This window comes from Doryrhamphus excisus, chromosome 18, assembly GCF_030265055.1.
Source record: "Doryrhamphus excisus isolate RoL2022-K1 chromosome 18, RoL_Dexc_1.0, whole genome shotgun sequence".
Classification (NCBI taxonomy): domain Eukaryota; kingdom Metazoa; phylum Chordata; class Actinopteri; order Syngnathiformes; family Syngnathidae; genus Doryrhamphus; species Doryrhamphus excisus.
Genome location: NC_080483.1, coordinates 8,934,985 through 8,954,617, shown reverse-complemented (window position 1 = coordinate 8,954,617; position 19,633 = coordinate 8,934,985). Strand labels below are relative to the sequence as shown.

Here is a 19,633-nt window from a genome sequence, read left to right as displayed (position 1 = left end):
GTGTGTGTGGTTTTAGTTTGTAAAAATCTGCTTAAATATGCATATTTTTGACTAATAATAGGCTGTCCTTAACCACAAATACCACGATGGATGACTGTACTTCCTGTGATTTTTTTTTCAATGTCAAAACAGGAATCCTATTCATTTGAAGGGAGTCTGTGTTAGCTTGTCATACAAAGTATAAACTAGAGGAACTAGTGTCTAGTGAACCATAGTCTGTCGGTTGCTAGGGTCTAGGATATTTTCTTCCAGCATGAATAATTGAATAAGTCCGATTTTTGCTGTATACGTGAATCAATGGGAGAATTGAGCGACTTTGATCTCACTTCCCGAGCTTGCTTGCGAAAGAGGTCAAAAGAAGAAATCAGAGGGTTACATGGCGAGGTGAAGGCTATTTCCTCATCAAGAGCTACAAGCTGTATTTCAGCCCTGCCAGTCGCCGCTCCCGACCTGCCCCGGCTAATAATCCACAACGCTTCTATTCAGGAAAGGGATTTGCTCTTAAGCCGTCGCCTTGCATGGACGCCGCCACCGCTGTCCTGGCCGGCCTGGAGCACTTCCTGTCTATCACAAAGCACAAAGCCCAGGCCTCAGCACCTGAAAGACTACACAAAACTACTATTCATCATGCATTTTCTCTCACAGTATAAATAATTACAGGAATTTTACTCAGAGTTTTTAGTTTTGGAGATATCCATACGGTAACAAAGCTGGAAATGTCAAAAGGTTAAACCCTTGAAATGAGCTTAAGTGTCTGCACCACTGACCTGCACTGGACGTTCCTTCATTAATGTGCTTAACTTGGTTTGTGTTTAAACAATCGACAGAATCTGCATCCAAAACCACAACAATAAACATTTACACTGGAATGTCCAATTCATTTTCCCACGGTCAAACTGTTGCCATCATAAAACTATAATTAAGCACAACAGTGTACAATGTTAACAGTACTGTACAGTAACTTTAACTGGGCAATAAAACGTAAATAGAGTAAAACTACTCACCCATTAATGAAGGGTAGTAGTAGTGAAGCGGTAGGATCAGGATCGGCTTCATATATCATTCATTACCTGTGACACAAATGTCAAATGATGTTAACCACTGCATAATAAAACTCAAATAAAATAAAACTACTCATTCATTCATGATGTATGAGGGCATGTGTGGTGTGTATAGAAGTGGAAAGGGAGACTTCATGCATCCATTACTATTTGTCATAAAAGCCAGTATCAAATACTGCATAAAAGAAGTTCAGAACTTTTTAATAAAACTAAAATAAAGTCAAACTACAGTACTCAGCAATTTAAGTGTGATTGATGTGTAACATGTAAGGAGGTAGAGAGGAAGGTGCATCTTTTATCGACTGCAATGCAAGTGGTAAATGATGACGTATGATTGACGGTTAGCCTATATGTAGGAATGACTTAACACATTGAGGAGTAAGTGTAAGTGAGGAGTCATGTAAGTGTAAAAATAAGCTAATCACTGCTTAATAAAGCTGAAAAATACAACTTCCAGTGGGGTGTCTATTCACATTAAAACGTAACCTAGATGCGTATACTCTACTATTTTATTGTCACTTAGCCATGTATGGAGCAGCCAGGACAGTGAAGTGTGCACCACTCTGTTATGTTGCAATAAGTTAAATTTCCTATTTTATGGTTCTCATCACATTGTTTGCCTTTTGGCATGACTGCAATCCTTCCAAAAAAATCTCAGTTTAAACTAAACAGGCATTTGGCAAACTTCCATCAAGATACAAACGGAGGCAGAGAATATTTATAATGTATGATAACATACTTTTGAAATGTGTGTTTACAAATACCAGCATTATCTTTGACTTGAATAAACAGGCAGACATGTGAAATGTGTCCATTTTCAGTGTTAATCAAAAAAGAAGGACAGTGTGGTTTACGGTTTCCTTTCTCATACTGCTGCTGCTGCTGTTGCTGTACTTGATTATTCATGAATATCGATAGAGCCGTGAGGCGGCAGCTCGGGGATGCCCATCATTCATGTCACTTCTTTTTTTTAAGCAAAAAAAAATACTTTGCATCAATTGTGAGCTACAAACACAGTACATGTTTGTTCATGAATTCAGCTAAACCCTACCTCTAAGTCCATAATCATTAGAATTAATACTTATTCACGCTCGATACTTGTTAGGTCTGTTCCGACCTGTTCAGGTGTGAAAGCTGTTGATCCTTTTTCCTCTGTAAGGTTGCATGTGCTGACGCCGCATGTCTATAATACTATACGAGAAAGCGGTGTTATTCTGCAAGTGATGCTGTTTTGTAAGGCGTGAGCGTAATGGTGTTTGGCAAAGTGTATAATGTGAATGCAGGATAGCTTGAGGCTTTCATGCACTTTTGAAACTTGAGCAGATGTTCTTTCCCCCAGAGAACCTCCGTGCAGCCAGAGATGAAGTGCGCTAACCTTCTTGTATCTTGACATAGCTGCGGTCACGAGGACCAAACATATCTTGAATGGAGTTGATTCCATGTGAAGTCATCCACAGGTGTGTGTGTGTGAGTTTGTGTATCGCCGTCATGACAAAAGATGTTTGTGTAGTTGGCGGTGTCTCACAGCTCTGTTATGTCTCACATTATTTGCCCCGGCACACACCCTGTGCTCGGGAGGATCTTTTTTGCCAGACAAGAACATCTTCCTTTCTTTTGCACAGTGCGGCCCTCCCTGAACACGGCCCGGGCACGCAGGCCTTCTTGTTTGTGCTCTTATTTTGAAAGAGTCTCGTAAATCCCTGTCATTAACATGTTGTTAAGAAAGATGGTTCGCTCTAGGGTGTGAAAGTGAGATTTACTGTATGTTGCAATTGGTTAGTTTGTTTTGGTACACTTACTGTCTAAGAGGTACATTAAGTGTGTATAATAGGATGAGTAGCTTTCTTAAAATTCTAAAGTTCCAGAAACCTAATTTCCCAGAAATTGATAATTGCATTTTGTTTAGGGTAAATAAATCATTAGGTGTGTCCCTGTCTCTCTTTCCTATAAAGATGATTCTATTAACAGCTTGAAGGGTGTGTCATTGACTTTGATGTAAACAATAATTACCTGCACACACCTACTGGACGTGTTTTGACACACTGTTAACTGACTTGGTGCTAACTCTTTCTTACTGCATCATCCCTCAGGCCCAAAAAAGGTCTGACTTTAGGAGTTCTGCTCACGCATATCGTGTTAAGGAAAGTGTTGTTGCTGTTTTGTTTCAACACTGGAGAATAATTAGGAAGACTACCGATACTCCTGCTCACTAAGATGTCTGTTTAGCACCATGTTTCCACATTAGGTTGTAATCTGATGGTAAAGTTTCCTCCTCCAAAGGCAAAAAGGTTGGACTTTATCACCCTTGGTTAGTTGGCTAAGAGGATTACACAAAAACGACACAATCCATTTTGAACTCATTCAGTTATCGCCAACATACTGACCATGTGTAACCGTGGCTATCTCGTAACAGTGGCCTGATCTTGATCGTGTCAACACACATCCCCACCGAATGAGAGTTGAGCTCACTAGCCAGTCACCCGTCTGACAAGCGCGGCTCTTAAGGTGTCAAGGAGTGAGATGTGCTATCACACAACTACACTTGTTGCCATCTGATGGTCGCTGTTTTTTAGTTACAGTAGTGTTTAATTTGATGCCGTCTACACGCATGGTTGCAGAAACTGACTTCCACGCACTACTGAGTAGCATTCATGTCAGTTGGCAGGGTTACCATATTTTCTGCACTAAAAGGTGCACTTGAAAGCCTTTAATTTTCTTAAAAATGGATGACGGGCATCATAATCCGGTGTGCACTGACTTCCAAAATCTGTAAAAATCTTGTGCTTCTTTGGTTCGCGTTCTGCTTGATTGACTGTCGGATCATTTCCGGCCAACACAGGGACATAATACGTACGCTGGCAGCAATAAACTAATCAGAGAACATGACGAAATGCATACAGTACATACCCTTAGCATCCGCCACACCTCTGGGGCTGCAAAACAACACTGCGCCTATTTCTCTGCTACTGTGAAAAAACAAGTGAAGCAAATTAATTGGGATCATTTGCCATCATTTCAGGAGGATTAACAGACGAACTCCAATCGTTGGACATTGGTGTAAACAGTGATGGAGAACACAGAAGCAGTGCAGGGCAAGTTACAAAGAACACATGACAATTTGTTGAGGATTGTATGATGGTTGACAGGGGCACAGGAGCAGTAACGTCCAAACACAGAGATGATCGAAAACCAAAAAATCAAACACATGCAACCTGAAAACTATAAATAAAAAATGCTGCAATCAAATAAACACAAAAATAATCTAAAAGAATAAATACTGCAAGTTCACGGAACAAAACCGAAGTTAGCAACCAGGAAGTTAGCCAGGATCCCATGGATGCCAGAAGTGAGGGACATCCGTCTTTAAAGGCATGAGCGGGATCAGGGGTGGACGGGAACAAAAAATATCTTATCATTAGTTACACAGCCTCAGGCTGACGTGAATATCCATGGGTGCGTCACAGCAGCGATGCACATCCTTTGCAAATCTGCAGAGAATGTTCCCTTTCTGTAAAATGGGCCTCCCTATGGACCGTGTCATGGGACCCTATCCACAGCATGTGTTTTTTGTGTGGAGGGGGGTGGCCCTGACTGTCAATTCACTCCCTTTCTTGGGTTGTGTCTGCAGTGGGATGTTAACATAAGAACGTAAGTTACCAAGGAAAGATGCAGCAAAAAATACATTATAAAAAAAAATAACGGCCTACTACTGATTGGTTTATCAGGACAACTCCTGATGGTGTAGTGAGAAGGTGCATACTTCCTTATGCATTTTTATTTGCAGCATTTTCCAGTTGTTTGTATTTTATGGTGTTTGTACAGTTTTGGTTTTGGATCATTTAGATGTTACTGCGTGTTTGACGGACAACGTAAAAAAGATGCAGTCACAAATATGGAAACATCCAGAAGAGTCTTTTTTTGCTTTTTCCATGAACGAGAAAGTAGCTGGCTAACTAAGAAGCGTGGACAAACAAAACACAAATACGACGCTTCACCAAGTTTTACTCACTTTTGTTGGTAGTCCAGCCAGGCAGAGGTCTGTTCTTTCTTCAAGTTATGGACTTCCTTAATAGAAATCATATTTTTAGTTACTTCAAAAAATGCTTGTTATTGTTATATAAATTCTAATAAAACTTAAGCAACATTTTTACAGGACTACACAAAAGTCATTGACATAATAGTAGTATGAAAGAGTGTAGAAGTGAAGTACAAATACTGGATTTGCGCTATAATGTTCCGTGACCCATCCTCCAAAAATTGTTGTTGATATTGCTTAAGTAGATTTAGCATAATCCTAACACACAAATGAGTTTTGTCACCATGGCTAACATGGTGCCCCATACACACTTGTCGTGATGATCTCAGATGGTCCACGTTAATGCTGCTTGATCCAGTCTGATCCACACTTTGCATCATGCATTCCTACAGGCTGATGTCTAAGAATCAGGTCATTCATTGTGTATCTGCAGTTCACAAGAAGTAAAAAAACTCCTTGTAACTTTTCATAAAAACATAATAATGCTGCTTTTTAACATTTAATGCGGTAAATACTCACCATTTAAACATATAGGGCTCTAATTTTTTAGACCAGCGGGGTGCGGCCAGCGCAATTTTAGTGCACCCATGCCCCACATCCCTCCTACCGACGCAAGTGTCAAAGGGAGGAGAGAAGGCGTCAGAGTGTTTGACACAGCTGAGTGTAATCTTAACCAATCAAATGAACGCCTCACATTGCCTTTAATGCGTAGGGCCCACTGGACTGCACATCAGAGGCACACCACAATGCGCATCATGACAGTTACATTAAACACAGCAGCAGGCTAATCCAGGCATCTTGCTTGTGTGAGCATTCCTGCTCTACTTCGCCAAATTGGATATTCTCGGTATCGCCTCCTCATACTCCTCAAGAAAAAACGAACAATAAAAAAATATATCCTACAGCCAGATTTGAACAACCAACATTATATTAATCTTTGTTTTTAGTTGTTGTTAATTATTAGTTTGTGTTATTATTTGCATACTAACAGTGATTGGATGTTTGGAGGGGAGGGAGGGCACAAAGCCACGGAGATGAGCGATGAGTAGAGCTGTGCTTTTTCTCCCAGAGTTTTATTTGAGCCCATTAGAGTGGCTTCTTCTTTTCCCAGGTACACTTTGGTGTTGTGATGGTCTGCCAGCCCAAACAACATTCCTGCAAAATAAGCACGTTGGTGAGGTTAAATGACACAATTAAAAAGTCAAAGCACAATTAAAAATGTGTAATTAGTGGTAATTACAGTAAATACAATTTATCAGACATAAATTTATTTGCTCACATTTGGGTGCTGGATGTTCCTGTTGCTGTGTTGTTGTGGGGTCCTGTCCTGTTTATTTCAGGTCTTTTAAAATGATACTGGATCTCAGCGGGGCACTACAGTAAGCTTCTTTAAATAAAATACTCCATAATCTCTTGCAACTCTTGCATACCAGTTCATACCCATATAGTACAGCATCAGGAGCGACAAGACAAATACAAATACAATACCGTATGCCTGTAATTCTTTCTTCATGTGTAAATGTATTTTTAAATGTGTTTAATTAGAGGGAGAAGCATATTAGAGCAGTGGTATTCAAGTAAAAGTCCAGATACAGAAAATTTCATCAAGATAAGGTCCGCTTTGGACTTACTTGAGTATAAGTCCAGGTCTACACTGGATAGCGTCTGCATACGGACTTGGACAGTGGTCTACCAGTTAGTGATCCCTGGATTTTTACAGGTGCATCTATTATTCAGGATTGTTCACTATTCCCTGAGGATATGGGACATAACCCACGGATATCCAGGCTGGACATAAATCATGGGACAACTAGCTAATTAAAGCTACGGGAAGTAAATAAGGGGAAAATATATGCTGGAACAAAAACAGGGCTTCCCCCAGCTGTCCCTCACAAAGCATACAATTATCCTAATATGAACCAACGTTCCGGATGTCTGACTCAATGGTGTGTCCGAATACTGTCCATATTGTGCCTGGTGAAAGCAACCTTTTTCGAGCTCGGTCCCATTTAAGGTGGCGCACGCTGGAGTGAACATAAAGCAGAGTAAAGAGATATGTGCCATGACACTTTGCGGACCTTTCTGTGCAATGTTTACATGATTGACTGAGCAAGGAATGAATGTCCATATACATTGGTTGCCGGCCAGTGCACGGACATCTCCGATAATGGTCTCACAAAATAAGGACCAATGAGATACGAGTGCTTCCACTTTAAGGTCTCTTAATACAAACCCCCCACTGTGCTGCCAGACACCCCCAGATGTACTCCAATTCAATTCCCATCGCCGCATGTTTAGCACACGTCGCTCTGGGGATGTTATGAATCACAGAGCATCTTGACGTTTAATCGATGACCCACTTTTAGTCATACGTCCCGCCCTGGTTTTCTCCCAGGAATGCCTTGCATGCGCAGTGTAAGCCTGACCTTCCATACAAAGGATGGGGAATGCTATACCGGAGAGAATGACTGTGATTGGTTGTGGCTGACTTTACGTTTCAGTGCTAAAATGTCTGCCCTGTGTGAGGTCAGATGTATTGATCCATGCATGTGTTATCATATAACACTACCCGCTCCCCATGAGGATAATTACTTTGCAGTGGCACCATTGAAATTACTTAGTATACATACTTCCTTTCACAAAATGGAGTCTGCATTTGTTTGAATAAAAAGCCGGAAGCGATGTTACACGTTCTTGGAAAATGGTTATTGTCTGGAATGTGGCATAATATCAATATTACAATGGATCACCCTCTCCTACGATACAATATCAATAACACCAGCATCAAATATTGATATTGGCGCTGTGCACTGAAAGCCAAGTATGTCCAGTTGTGCATTTTTTGACGTCTGCGTCAAAACAACCAATGAAACGTGTTTTATTACATCATCATCTGCATCTGTATGTGTCCAGTCGTTTTTAACATTTTCTTTAGTAAAAATTGCTGAATTTGCACATTTCCTGATCAAGTCAAGCTGCCACGAGTGTGTCTGCCTACCGTCACACTGCTCACCGAGTTGGATCATGGCGCCTGCCAGTTAGTGTTTGGCAGTTTCTGTTTGTCAGCTTGTCCTAGTAATATAATGTTGCATAAAATTTACGATACACCATGGGTTTCAACATGCAGTGTAATGTCTTTAATATAAGTGTGACATCATTATTCTTGCTAATCCGTCAATAAAATACATAGAAATGTCATTCAGGAAACACTTGCAGTACTACTGCATCCAGAACGGATCAGGCATGCAAGAGATGGAACGTGCCTGTCACTAACCAGCGTTTTTTTGTTGTTTTTCTTTTATAGCAACCAAACTAACTAGCAGAAAGTCCAATGCATTGAAGGTATTTTTTATGTTCAACTGAATGGATAAATGAATTTGACTGCCAAGCTGGAGGATCATATACTGAATAAAGCTCACCAGGAGATGATCAGACTTTTGCAACCAAGTATTAGCCCAGTGGTAACTACTGCTTAATACCACCATTGCTGTTTCTTGAACATGAAAGCCAGAATGTTTTGGTTTTTTTTTGCTAATCTTAATTTGAGTAAGGCAATAGTGGAATTTTTGTTTTTTGGGGGAGCTAAAACCGACCTCAAGGTCATTGCTTCTCTGCTCTGGCCATTTCACAAACAACTCTGCTTTGTAAACAATACACTGTTCCACGCTGAATTCAACATGCATACTATTATATTTTTTTACAGTTTGTTGATAACCATTAGCATGTAAGAGTCGGCTGCTGAATTCAAACAACCAAAAGAAGAAGCAGAAGTCAGATTTCCCCTGTACATAACTTGATTTTTATTGACTATTTCATTCAAAAGAACTTACTATATTACCATGCTGGACGCCAAATGAACAGGACATGATCTCTCTAAGTAAAAACTGAGACAACTGTGCCGTTTCCACGAAAACTCTGAAGACCGCTCTCCAAAAACCTAATCTCTCTCCAGGAAACCGCCTTTATAGGTTTAACTGACATGTATCAAATGGAACTAAAAGAGAAAGTCTGATAAGGTCTTTATTATTACAATTTGAATGTGTTGCACCTACTTTATGGAAGGTTTTAACACGTAAATTGTCCGGCAAAAACAACATTCCTACAATAACCAATATCTCTGGAGACATGAATACCAAAGCCCCCTCCAGTGAGAAGTTTTTCCACATTAAAAACATTGTCAGATTTACTACAGTATTACTGTATATACTGTCAGTAAAGTATATTTTAGAGTTGTTTGAATAGAAAAAGATGAGTTTTTCTAGTGAGCGTCTTTAAAGTTTGCACTTTAAACAGGGAGTTGTCAGTCTTAAAGAATAATTCCCAGCCACACCTATGAGCACACAATAGTTGGCAAGCCTCAGGATGTTAGATAACAGTTCATTATTTGACCACTATGGATACATTAATTGGAGATCCTCTCCAAGATGTGAACATCAGTCGAGTTTTATGGTTAAAATCATTATCGCGGTAAAAGCAGACCCGTAAAAAAAAAGCAACACGCCTAAAAACATCTTGTCGGGTTGTGCACGCTGTGTGAAGAATTGTGTTTCCTCGGGTGGGAAAACAATCAGTCCAAACGTTACTCCTAGACATACCACACGTGCACACATTTCTGGGGGTGGTGGGGGGGTTAGCAGCTGGAATGTTGCTGTTGGCCACATCTCAAACTTGTCTTTTCCTTTCGTGGAACACATTTTTTAAATATCTTGTAAAAAATTTACCTTGCAACAACCGTGACATTCATGCTTAGTGCTGTTCAGTGTGGTTAATCGTGCAATTTTAATGTACTGTAGCTATTGTATATTTAAAAAGTTAAATTAATTACTACATTTAACTGCTGATTTCTTCATCTCTAATAAAGTGTATCTTTAGATTAAAATAAATATTTGTGAACAAATACGATCCATTTTTGTGTCCCGCTAGTCGCTATGTTTTATTTTTGTAATAGATTTGAGTTTTCCTTGTGCAGATAAACACTTAAATTGATTTGTGGCTTTTATTTCTGTGGTTTTAGCACACAGTTGTTGATTTACTATAGAGGCACATTGCAGACAGAGAGTAACCTGCGGTGGCTCCAAGCATCCTGTTAGTGTTTGTCCTTGTAAGGAGACTCCAGACGGATGGTTCTTTCCACACATAGAAGCACTAATGAGGCGGGGAGGCTTCAGATTGTTGCAGGTCACTTTGCTTATTTAACTAGAAATGTGGATGAAGTAGCTGCTTGGCTGTCTTAGTGCATGATTGATAGATGGCATATTAAATAGTGGTACTGGCACAGGTTGGCTTCTCTTATGTCAGCCTCTTCCTTGCCTTGATGACCTTTTTGTGATATTAGAAGAAAAAGATGTTGGAACACACCCATGATGCCACTGGGTTTGTATTCCTGTGATGCTGTCATGACCTCCGCAGACCTTCGTCCCGGGATAGTCAGACAGTTGAAGAGGGGTGGGGTATTATCCGTAAAGCAGCACTGCCAGCAGTTTTAGTATCAAGGCTTCAGTGGGCCAAAGGAATACTTCTCTTTAATTAGACACAGCACATTCCCAATGGGAACAAGGATGTGTTTTGTTAAGAGAGTGAATTTCTACTGATGCTACTTGTGAGGCCAAAGTGATTTCCTGGTGTGTTGTTGTTGTTTCTCCATGGTAAAACGGCAGGACTGTGCCAGAATGTCATGGTGGTCTTCACACATCAGCTCTGCCTGATTGTCAACATGCAGTGGTGTTTCTTTTAAATGGGAAGCCACTGAAGCTGTAAGCCCCTTTCACACAGCATGTGATTTATGCTTTGCTGTCCTATATATGGTAAGTTGAATTGACATGGAAATCATTCAATAATTCATACATTTTTCTACCGCTTATCCTCACGAGGGTCGCGGGGGTGCTGGAGCCTATCCCAGCTGTCTTGGGGCGAGAGGTGGGGTACACCCTGGACTGGTCGCCAGCCAATCACAGGGCACATATAGACAAACAACCATTCACACTCACATTCATAACTATGGACAATTTGGAGTCACCAATTAAACCTAGCATGTTTTTGGAATGTGGGAGGAAGCCAGAGTACCCGGAAAAAACCCATGCATGCACGGGGAGAACATGCAAACTCCACACAGAGATGACATTGAAGTCAACCCAGCAATTTTCCAACTTCAGAGGTATCAGCAGAAGACCCTTTCACACAGAATGTAAATAAAACGTATAAAAGGTATCGACACACAATGTGGCAGTTGACCTGGCAATTTTCCAACTTTGGAGGTGTTATCAGAAGCTCCTGTCACACAGGCATCAACACAAACTGTGGTAGATAAAGTCAGCCCGGCATTTTTTTCAACTTTGAAAGTATCGTCAGATGCCTCACAGCATGTAAAAAACTGTACAAAAGCCACAGACGCAGAATGTGTGAGACAAAGTTGACCCGGCAATTTTCCATCTCCTGAGGTAGTCTTGGAAGCCCCTTTCACCAGCATGTAAAAAATCTTTTGAACATTTTTTTTCCTTGACAATCCCATGTCTAAATGGCGCCGGCCGTAATGGAAGGAACAAAGTCAACCAGACAATGATCTCAAGTTGGAGGTACTGTATTATCAGAAGCCCTTTCACACAGCACATCAACATCAGCCTTTTATCCATGTTGTTGTGCTGTATAAAAGGCATTCAAGGTGGGAACAAAGTCAACCTTGAAATTCTCCCATGCTGCATGACAAAGTCGACAATTTTCACAAGTAGTAGAGGGAGTAATATCCCATTTGCTGAGCTCTGTGTGAAAGGCACAGGCGGATAATGCTGCATATGGTAATATTCTGTGACAACTTAGTGGCTAAGACATGCTACAGAACCAGTTTATTAGCACACAATCATTTCGAAATTGAATCACTACTGTGTATTAAATACTTCCCTTTTATGGTCGATGCCATGGTCACACGTGACCTACTGTCTCTCTAATAGCTCAATGAAGTCTTTGTCCATTCTCAACCTCTTGAGTCTGCATGTGTGACTCAGCGTAGTGGCTCATATCACACACTGTGTAACACAATACAGCAGTCCATAGCCTAAAGTGATAAGTCGGCAGCAGGGTATGGCCGCCGCAGCTGCACAGATGATGAGTGATAGGAGGTGTCAATGTGTGCTGCCAATTTTAGCTTGTAGCCACCATGAAGTCTGGAACTTTATTTTTAGCTGGGGTATATAAGCAGCAGGGCCACTGGTCCCGATTGTCGGTCGGTGTCTCTGACATACATAACAAAGAATATACCACAGTCGTTTTACTATGACATTTTTTATAATAGTCTTGTCTAATTATAGGTTCCCACAGTTGCATTAGAGTACCATTAATGAAGCGATTTCTTGTAAGCCACTTAGCTAACCATGAGGACTGCATGAAAGTTGAGCTAACATAAAAGGAATTGGGTGTGTAACAGCTCAAATGTCCATGTGTAGACACTCACAAGTTGAAAAAAAGATGTATTGCATCTTCTTCACTGAGGCAGTAGCAGGTGTGTGGACCCACCCAGCCTGCCACAGCCATTGTGTGCTCAGAGACTGGAGTGACAAACAGAAAAAAAAGCATTTATTCATGTCTTGTGGCCCCCAAGGGACTCACCTTTGTGTTGCGTGTTGTGTTGCAGATGGCAGGAGGAGCTGTCCAAACGCGAGCAGCTGGAGTCTGCAGTGGAATCCCTGCACCAGGTAAGGAAAACAAACATTCAGCATTCAACATTGGAGAATGACGTAAAAGTTTAAAGGATAAGAAAACCAGGAATATAACTCAACGTTATCTTTGGCCATTTGTAACTTGGTGAAGATGCTATAACAGAATTACAAAACCATCTGCAAGCATCTGTGCATGAACAAACCAGAATCCTAATCAGTTTAAAGTGACACAACTCGAGCCAAACAGTGGCAGCTCAGTGTGCATCCTGACCTCTTTCTGCGTTTGCTCACATCGATTGGTGGCACTCTGCACATTTGCATTGGAGGTCAACAAAAAAGCACCACGTAGAGGTGGAGAAGTTAGAGCCCCCGGAGGCTTTCACCTTTCAGCAAACACAAAGATGTTTCTTTATGGGATAGATTCAAGCTATTTGGAAAAGGACTGTACATTCAATAGCAATCAGTTGAGTGCAAACTTCAAGGCCAAACTATCCTATTTGGATCTGCACCAGGTTGAACCTTCATGGGTAAACACTCACCTGCTAGACATGCCTGAATTCTGGTCATTTCTGCATTATTCATTAAGAAATTCATAAAAATTATAGCATAAAAGGTGTTCAACAAAACAATAAGATAAGGTCAAATATAAGTGTTGAGTATTTTGGGAAAATAATCCAAATAAAACTGACCTGTGTTCTAAATATCTATTACACAACTTCAATCAATCTAGTTTCTAAACAATGTAAAAAAAAATACTCAAGCTGCCATTTTACTCAAAATTCACTCGACATTAGCATTGAAACACACGCCAACACTTCCTGTTCACTCCCCGAGCCGTCGCTGGCCAGGGCGAGTCGGCAGTGCTGCCCTGTTAATAACAACACAACAAACAAAACAGCAGTTAAATACAGTAGATCTAGTAGAGCTATTTGTGTTTTTAGTCCAATCAAATGCTGAATCGTGAATATGTGGGAATCAGCTGTAATGTCTTACTTATTTCATCATACCTGTTTCTGATGATTTCTTCCTTGTCCCATGTCGACTGAAGCCGTTTGTGCATCATTCTGGTGACTCGCTAACAATGAAATGAAAATACCGCGTTTAAGGGATTTGGGGGTAGAGAAGATGAAAATGAAGATAGCATGGTTTCTATTGGATAAAAGGGGCAGATGCGCCTGGGAGGGTTGAGGGAATGTATGGCAATAATCATTACACTAATCAATCAGTGCATCTCGACTTTGAGCCCAGTATGGTTCAAACAACAAATACAAAAACTGGAACGGCAATTTTCAATGTTCCCGCTCATCCATCACAAATTCAATATTTGAAGATTATAACATTTATTGTGACCAATTAATGGACTTAGGAAGTCAAGCCTCTGACGGCTTGCAGATTTTGATGCATGGTCAAACCACTGGAAAAAGCTAACCACAACTGTGTCCTTACTTGAGTTGTGTATTTTGTTTCAGCGGGCCAGAGAGTCGTCCGAGATTCAGGATGAACTGAACGACAAGGTGGAGAGACTGAAGGCGGAATTGGTGGTCTTCAAGAGCCTGATGAGTGATGTGAGTACTCATTCTGGACTGCATCTGTGAATATTGTCGTTCATTCAGGTCATTGGACTGCATCGATTGGGACTGGATAGAAAGAAAGAAAGACTAGATAGGACAGCTCTAATCTAGTCTGTCCTATCTAGTCTTTGAGCATGAAGTAACAAAGCCTGCTCAATGACTGGCGAAACGCCTTCCAAGACAGCCTGAACCATCAAGTCGTGACAGATTGTATGCCCTGGGAGTCATACTGGATTAAATTTATTGTTCCTGCACAGCGCTAATCTCGGAAACCCCTTCCGTCCTTTCAGTTGGATCGAAGAATACAGAGGCAGAGTCCTCTTGAGATGTGTTCCCATTGCAGTTACTCAAAGCATTTCCTGTCTGAAGCAGTGCTGTATTGTTCCTTGCCAGTTCTGGTTCTGAGTGATATACAGCAGTTATGGACTGCAGTGGGCCAATCCCAACTAGCATTAGCTCGCTCAGGGATAAATACACTTGCTTTTGTTGTTTATAATGCTTAAACGACGAGATATTTGTTCTTTATTTTAATGTGTGAAAATGTTTTCTCTGTTTTACTTCATCCCACATGTGCAAATCCAGAGACGGGTAAGTGGTATAGAAGACATGGATCTGAATAGGAAGTGATGATTTTGATGTGTTGTATGTCAAAATTCTTAGATGTGTTGGTCCGCTTCCCAAAAGTCATTTGTGGTCTGGGCTGTGTTGATTGAACTAACCCAATCTAAAACAAATATTTTCCTAACCAAAATATAAGAAGTCTTTTCATATTTTGTGTGTTTTTTGTCAGAATTTTGTATCCTGGCCAAAATAGGGTGTCAGAAAGTGACTGAATTAATGCATTATTTAGCCACGGTTTGGTTAAAACCTGATCAGGGTGACATCTCCATGGCAGGGGTATGTCAGCGGAATGGGACCTACTAGCAAGACATGCACCTTGCCGCTTAAATAAACAAAGTGTACTTCATCTGTAAAAAAAAAATGGCGCAAACGGCATAAATTCCACACAAGGATGTTTTTCCCCCCATATTATAGTAATAGAGGGGGGGTGTTGGTTTCTACTCTCAACATGGAAGTGACAGTTTTCTATCGACCAATCAGCGGATAGCAGAGTGTCTGGTTCCACTCTATACAAACTGCATTGTACAGCTGCAACTACCAATGAAAATTATGCTAAAAAGTTGACAGAATGACACAGTTGAAAGCTGAAAAATGTTGACCGTGCTGAACTAAACCATACTAATCAGTGGAAAGTTTTTTTTTTATAATCACTATACCCAAAGTATGCAACAAAACTTAAGACTTAAAGGGGTACATTCATTCATTCATTCATTTTCTACCGCTTATCCTCACAAGGGTCGCAGCGGTGCTGGAGCCTATCCCAGCTGTTTTCATGCGAGAGGCAGGCTACACCCTGGACTGGTCACCAGCCAATCACAGGGCACATATAGACAAACAACCATTCACACTCACATTCATACCTATGGACAATTTGGAGTCGCCAATCAACCTAGCATGTTTTTGGAATACCCGGAGAAAACCCACGCATGCACAGGGAAAACATGCAAACTCCACACAGAGATTGCAGAGGGTGGAATCGAACTCGGGTCTCCTAGCTGTGTGGCCTGCGCGCTAACCACTCGTCTGCCATGCAAATGTGCTACGTAACTATTTAAAATTCAGATTTAGGAATCTTATCATAACACAATATCATTGTATACAGTATTACTATCATGATGCAGTGATTGTGATAAATCCTGATGTCTTTGTATATGAAGAAGGAAAAACATCCAGAATTTTAGAGGTATCCTTACCTAAAATAGGCAAAAAAGGGTAGCGGATCCTTGTGTATTGTAAAATGATAATGTTGTGATATTTTGGACCACGCTTAAATATACGTAACTTTATAGTTAAAGTAGCAATATGCTTATTTAACCCACAAGTGCTGCCCCCTGTTGGTTTGGAGTGTTTTAGGTCTGAAGTCATAGACTCCTGCTAGCTGTTTGATTTTTAGATAATTTAGTTGCAGAAGATTTAATATGTACTAACTTTAAACAAAGTTGGTGTTGCATTGAATTACATTCAGTTTACCGTTTCCGTGTAGCAAATGTCTGACCTGGACACCAAGATTCAGGAGAAAGCCAGGCGAGTGGACATGGACATCTGCAGACGAATCGATATCACGGCCAAACTGTGCGACGTGGCACAGCAACGCAACTCTGAGGACATGTCCAAGATGTTCAACGCCAGCCCGGCCAGGTCACTGCCAGAGAGGGTGGGTATCCTTGGTTTCTCAGCCGCTTACTCTCTGCAAATAGAAATCAGGCCTCCCAGAAGGCAACTAGCATTAGTTTAGTTTACACCAAGACATCTTTTGAAGGATATTTTGAAATCATAATTTGGGTGTGTATATTCTCTCAGGGGGCTGTGGCATGCTGCAAGAGGAAAGAACGAAAAGTGGCGTCTGATGAAGAGATCACAGAGATGGACGCAGAGCCTAGTCCTTCAGAGGAGGATGTCCCGGAGACACTCAACATCACGGACGAGATGAAGCGCATGCTAAACCAGCTGTAAGTTTTGCACATCACAACCATGCTATTTTGCAGTCACCCTGCACCAGGATGGGAGGACCTCCCTCTAGTGTTTGTATTGGAGTATTGCAGCTTAACGTTCAACCAGAAACTAGCTAGAAAATAACTACTTGACAGACGTTCTTGAACTTGAGTGAATTTAATGACCAAAATATCAAAGCTACAGTAGAATATATTTATTAAATTGCTACCTGTACTTAGTTGCTGTCTTGTAATATGGTAAAATTGCAACTGTTACAAGGAATTCTTACCAATATGCCTTCTGACTGTCCTGCAATTCTGCTTCTGTCTTCAAGCTTTTATCTTGCTTTGTGTCAGCATATTAATTGTTAGCACGTTAGCATTTCATTCATTCATAATCTAGTATTAGGTTCAAAGTTTCTGATAGCAGGGCATGATGGGTAGTCCTTATGGGTCTGCCTTGTTCTTATTGTATCACAGTTGCTATTTTGTTATAATTGTTAGCATAAATGTTAGCATTTTATCCAGTTTGAGTAGCCTTTTGAAATCGGATGTGATGTATAATCTGTAAGGGTTTCTGTACTAAGGTTGCCATCTTGGACTTTCGCACGTGCCCAGTGTGGGTCCATTGCTAGCATACTTGCTGTTAGCATTTTTAACATTTTGCCCCTTGGCAAAAAGGGCCGCAAAGTAGCATTTTGTAGCAATTCCATTGAATTGTGCTAAATTATAGCAATTGTCACACAATTCAGGCTAGAGGTTAACAAAAGGTAGCATTTCCATGGAAATATTTTGTAGTTGTAATTGCAATCGAAACCACATTAGAAATTGGAAGTGAACTGTTCCGGTTATTCATGTATTTATTTGTATTCTGTTTTCTTATTTTTCTTTTACTATCCCGCCTGTCTTACCTTGATTGTTTATTATGACTAAAAGGAGACCTATTATGCTTTATGCTATTTTCGGCCCTTTTTATTGAGCAGTGGACTCCTATAGAGTAGCTACACACAATAATCAGCACAGAAAGCTTTCTAGATCTTCCAGAATCTACACCTATACCAGCTGTATTTATTTGGATTCCATGCTTCCTGGAATCCACTCACCGCCCACCTCCAGGCACGCCCCCTTCGGTGTGGTTGGTCACATTGCTCTGAATAGGAGTTGATAATAAACTGCGATTTATCTTTTTAAAATGTCCACTTTTAACATACAGCCATATGTGTTGGAACCCAAATCCGATCCGAAAGTAGACTGACAGTCCCAAGTTTCTCAAGAAAAGAGGTTAGTCGTATACGTCTCATTGGTTAATAGCGTTTTCTACAGCATCGGTAATGTATAATGTGGTCATTATTATTTAAACGTTTTTTGCAGGACTACCTACCAGTGTTTAAAAAACGCGGGTAGAGATACTGTTTGTGGTGGCATATGTTAGCACTTGCTCTTCTACGACCAAGTAATGTTGGAAAGGCGCTGGGCCGAGTTTTTCGGAAAAGTGTAAAAACCATAATAGGTCTCCTTTAATAATTAAAGTATCTACTGTATCTATCTACCATTGATGGCAGTTGCATACTAAATATAGAAGGTTATCACTGTCTCTTCTTGCATTGGTAAAGCTTTTACTAATGCTGAACACTTCTCTTCTTGTGGGTGTGCTTCATTCTTCTTTGCATGCAACCTTTGCTTAACCTTGTGGCTGCATTACTAGTTTTCTTTCTTTCCTCTTCTCTTCCTTTCTCCGTGTCCTACGCAGACACTGTTCAGATAACTCCTCTGTTGCCAGGCGTGAGACCTTCGAGCTAGACGACGACTGTGACAGTCTAACGTGGGAGGAGAACGAGGAGACACTGCTGCTCTGGGAAGACTTTACTAACTACAACGTGCCGTGTAGCTTCACAGCACCGCCTTGCACCAACGCATTCCCGGCTGACGGTGTCAGTGAAAGCACTGAACCGGTGAGAGCAAACTGTATTTGAAACCCTGACCAAAAAATGGATGATTGATAACCCTAACCCTAGCCTTTGTGCTGTTTTCTCCAAGGATTCCCATGACAGAAGTCTGGGCAGCCTCATTGATGAGACGGAGTCGCTCTTTAAGAACAGAGAGAAGGAATACCAAGAAACCATTGGACAGATTGAGGTAGCTCTTCAGTCTGCATCACACTATACAGTAAACAGTTAATCGGTGATTTGTTCAATGTGTGTTGGATCAAAATGGAGTGCACTACTTGGATGTGACCAACAGAGAAGCTGTTGATTCAGGTTCAAATAGATCGCTGCAGTCCAGCTACATCCTCTAGCTTTTGGAGGTACCATTATTACAATACTGGCAGGGAAACAGGAGCTCAGAACATTTCCCATACATAAAAATACAGCGAAACCTTGGTTAGCATCCTTAATCCATTCCTGAAAGTCTGACCGAAATCATATTTCCCTTAAAAATAGGCCTATGAAATGACATTTGGATGAAGTATGTTTAAGAAAACACACATCACAACCTGGGGCACCATTATTACAGTACTGGCAGGGAAACAGGAGCTCAGAACATTTCCCATACATTAAAATACAGCGAAACCTTGGTTAGCATCCTTAATCCATTCCTGAAAGTCTGACCGAAATCATATTTCCCTTAAAAATAGGCCTATGAAATGACATTTGGGTGAAGTATGTTTAGAAAAACACACATCACAACCTTTTATAGACGTTATTCAAAACATTTGTATGTGGATATTTCAATGTTGATCTCCTCTATAAGGATATATGTCCTG

The 19,633-nt window shown here is 40.8% G+C and overlaps 1 protein-coding gene and 2 long non-coding RNA genes across 5 annotated transcripts in view; 1 reads left to right on the top strand and 2 right to left on the bottom strand.

The window, feature by feature from the left end:
• iffo2b (intermediate filament family orphan 2b) overlaps positions 1-19,633 on the top strand; it is a 28,670-nt gene that overhangs the window by 6,440 nt on the left and 2,597 nt on the right. For 2 of the 3 annotated variants that reach the window (XM_058054888.1, XM_058054891.1), the window contains exons 2-7: positions 12,722-12,782; positions 14,216-14,311; positions 16,422-16,592; positions 16,739-16,887; positions 18,620-18,821; positions 18,907-19,005. In XM_058054888.1, coding sequence (XP_057910871.1) covers positions 12,722-12,782; positions 14,216-14,311; positions 16,422-16,592; positions 16,739-16,887; positions 18,620-18,821; positions 18,907-19,005 — 778 coding nt within the window. The remainder of the gene's footprint in view (positions 1-12,721; positions 12,783-14,215; positions 14,312-16,421; positions 16,593-16,738; positions 16,888-18,619; positions 18,822-18,906; positions 19,006-19,633) is intronic. The other variant, XM_058054890.1, reaches the window with a different exon arrangement.
• On the bottom strand, positions 1,031-6,261 carry LOC131106114 (uncharacterized). The gene is made up of 5 exons (XR_009120051.1): positions 6,087-6,261; positions 5,409-5,524; positions 5,071-5,126; positions 3,969-4,027; positions 1,031-1,070 (listed from the first exon to the last, which is right to left on the bottom strand). It is a non-coding gene; the product is annotated as an uncharacterized LOC131106114 (long non-coding RNA).
• LOC131106113 (uncharacterized) lies at positions 12,701-17,958 on the bottom strand. The gene is made up of 6 exons (XR_009120050.1): positions 17,160-17,958; positions 16,434-16,625; positions 14,193-14,335; positions 13,754-13,821; positions 13,018-13,614; positions 12,701-12,773 (listed from the first exon to the last, which is right to left on the bottom strand). It is a non-coding gene; the product is annotated as an uncharacterized LOC131106113 (long non-coding RNA).